The 1,983-nt window shown below is 64.8% G+C and overlaps 2 protein-coding genes across 2 annotated transcripts in view; both read right to left on the bottom strand.

Annotated features, from left to right (window-relative positions):
* The window catches only part of AQP10 (aquaporin 10), a gene marked incomplete at its 3' end in the record, with an annotated part of 1,431 nt that extends 707 nt beyond the window's left edge, over positions 1–724 (bottom strand). The window contains exon 1 of the mRNA XM_010283777.1: positions 620–724. Within this exon, the coding sequence (XP_010282079.1) occupies positions 620–724 (105 nt within the window). The remainder of the gene's footprint in view (positions 1–619) is intronic.
* Positions 725–1,650: 926 nt separating this feature from the next.
* HAX1 (HCLS1 associated protein X-1) overlaps positions 1,651–1,983 on the bottom strand; it is a gene marked incomplete at its 5' end in the record, with an annotated part of 740 nt that continues 407 nt past the window's right edge. Inside the window, 2 exons of the mRNA XM_010283774.1 lie at positions 1,651–1,769; positions 1,843–1,981. Of these exons, the coding sequence (XP_010282076.1) occupies positions 1,651–1,769; positions 1,843–1,981 (258 nt within the window). The remainder of the gene's footprint in view (positions 1,770–1,842; positions 1,982–1,983) is intronic.

Here is a 1,983-nt window from a genome sequence, read left to right as displayed (position 1 = left end):
CTGGCAGGATTAGCTCCGATCCTGGGCGGCAGAAGGGCAGCGAGGCAAGGGCTGCTGTGCAAGTGCCTCTGCCTGCGCTATCTCCGTGGTTTTGCTCCACCACCCGCTCCGGCTCCAGCTTTGGGTGCCGGACGGGGACAGGCAGGGAGGTGGCTACTGGTCTCGCTCGTGGTTTTGACAGCAAAGTGAACAAATTATCAGCAATTAAGTAACGTGCTTCCCTGGGGAGACGGCAGGGAAGGGGTGTCGCCAGTGCGGTCGTGGTGTCACCATGTGCCGCCACGGGATGCAGCCGAAATGCCAAGCACGGCTCCAGAGCCCCTTTGCCCGCTTCAGGGTGGGAGGCATCAGGGCACATGCTGCCCAGCGCTGCTCCCTCGGGTGCCACGCAGCAGCACCCATGCCTTTATTGCGCCAGAGCCACTGTGGCGGAGGGTGTACAATGCCACAGGAACAGAGTCCAAGTAGGAGGCCAGGCAGTGCCAAGTCACTTGGCAAGCATGGCGCAGCCCAAAACCCCCCCTCACCCTTGGCAAGAGATGGGCAGGGAAGCCCTGGGACCCCCAGTGCCTGCATCCACCCCATGGTCAGCCCGTGCCCACCCATGTGCCCCGCTCACGATGAGCACGAAGACGGCCAGCAGCTCAGCCAGGCACTCCCGCACCAGCTGGTTCCGGATGCGGAGTAGAGCCTGGGCCCTCTTCAAGAAGGAAGTGGTGCCCATGGGGCCGGCTGGGAACGGGCAGCGGCAGCAGCGGTGTCAGTGTCTCCGTCCCGGAGCGATTTTATGAGCCCCGGGGCTGGGGTGGGTGATAACACGCAGACTTTAAACCAATCAGGACCGCACCGCAGGGAGACGCCTGGCAGGGACCAGAGTCCCGCACGGGGCCGGGGACAGCAGCGCCTTGTGACGACGGTGTCCCCCAGTAGGACCAGACCTGGCGGGAGCCCCCCGAGGATCCCCGAGTGGCCACGGGGAACCAAGACCTTGCTCCAGGTGAGCTGGCACAGGTGTCTCCCTTCCAGGGAGCTCCCCCCTTTTTCCCTGCCAGATCCCTGCCCAAGCTGCAACCGCAGGCAGCGCTAATGAAGAGGCCTTGGAAAGGCTCCCAGGACAGGCCCTTGAGAACAGCCCAGGGGAGGTGTTAGCACAGCACTGGGCAGGCAGGGAAACGGGAGAGGGAGGTGGGCAGGGAGCAGTGAGGGCACGGCGCCAGGGCAGAGGAGCTCGGCAGGTGCCTGCACCCATGGGGCAGCCCCCAGGAGCCACCCTGGCACCCGTGGGTGTCCCTGCCTCTGAACTGGGGAGGTTCCAGCCCAAAGGAGCCTGGCAGGACACCGTTAGCATAAATAGACTTTATTGCTCTGTACACACGCACGCACACACTCAGCCCCCATGGGGGTCTCTGCAGCTCCGCAGTGCCCCAGAAGGCGGGAAGCCCCCAGCCTGGGCACCAGCTCCCAGCAGGATCTGACCCATCTGCAACAAAAACAGGTGGTGAGAAGAGGCTGCTGCCCACCACCCGCCCTGGATGGAGCCAGCAGCCCCAGCCCTCAAGCCGGCATCTGTGCCCACGACCCTAGGAAGCCCTGGGGTCCCCCCACCCCACACCCATCACACATACGGGGTGCTCAGCTGGGGAGGTACAGCTACCAGCTTGAGAACCAGCGTCGGAAGAAGCTGCCCAGTGCAGACGAAGGGTCACTCAGGTTTGGAGCGCGGAGCTCATCTTGCCGTGGCCACGTGCCTGCGAACTGCGCCAGCTCTCCTGGGAGAGCAGGGAGAGCTCACTCAGAGAGGACCCAGCCCACTCCCCTCGCCCTCCTCAGCACCCCACTCACGGTCATCCATGTTGACCACCTCCTCCCGGTAGTCCTTGCTCTGCCCATCCTCCTTGGTGGTGGTGATGAAGGCCTGGTCCCCCCTCCGGCGGGTCACTGTCGTCTCCCGGCGGCCCTGGCTGTCCTGCATGGTCCGGCGCT

This window comes from Phaethon lepturus, unplaced genomic scaffold, assembly GCF_000687285.1.
Source record: "Phaethon lepturus isolate BGI_N335 unplaced genomic scaffold, ASM68728v1 scaffold30433, whole genome shotgun sequence".
In the NCBI taxonomy this organism is placed as follows: Eukaryota; Metazoa; Chordata; class Aves; order Phaethontiformes; family Phaethontidae; genus Phaethon; species Phaethon lepturus.
Note: the sequence above shows the minus strand (reverse complement) of the source record. Positions and strands in the feature narration are given on the sequence as shown.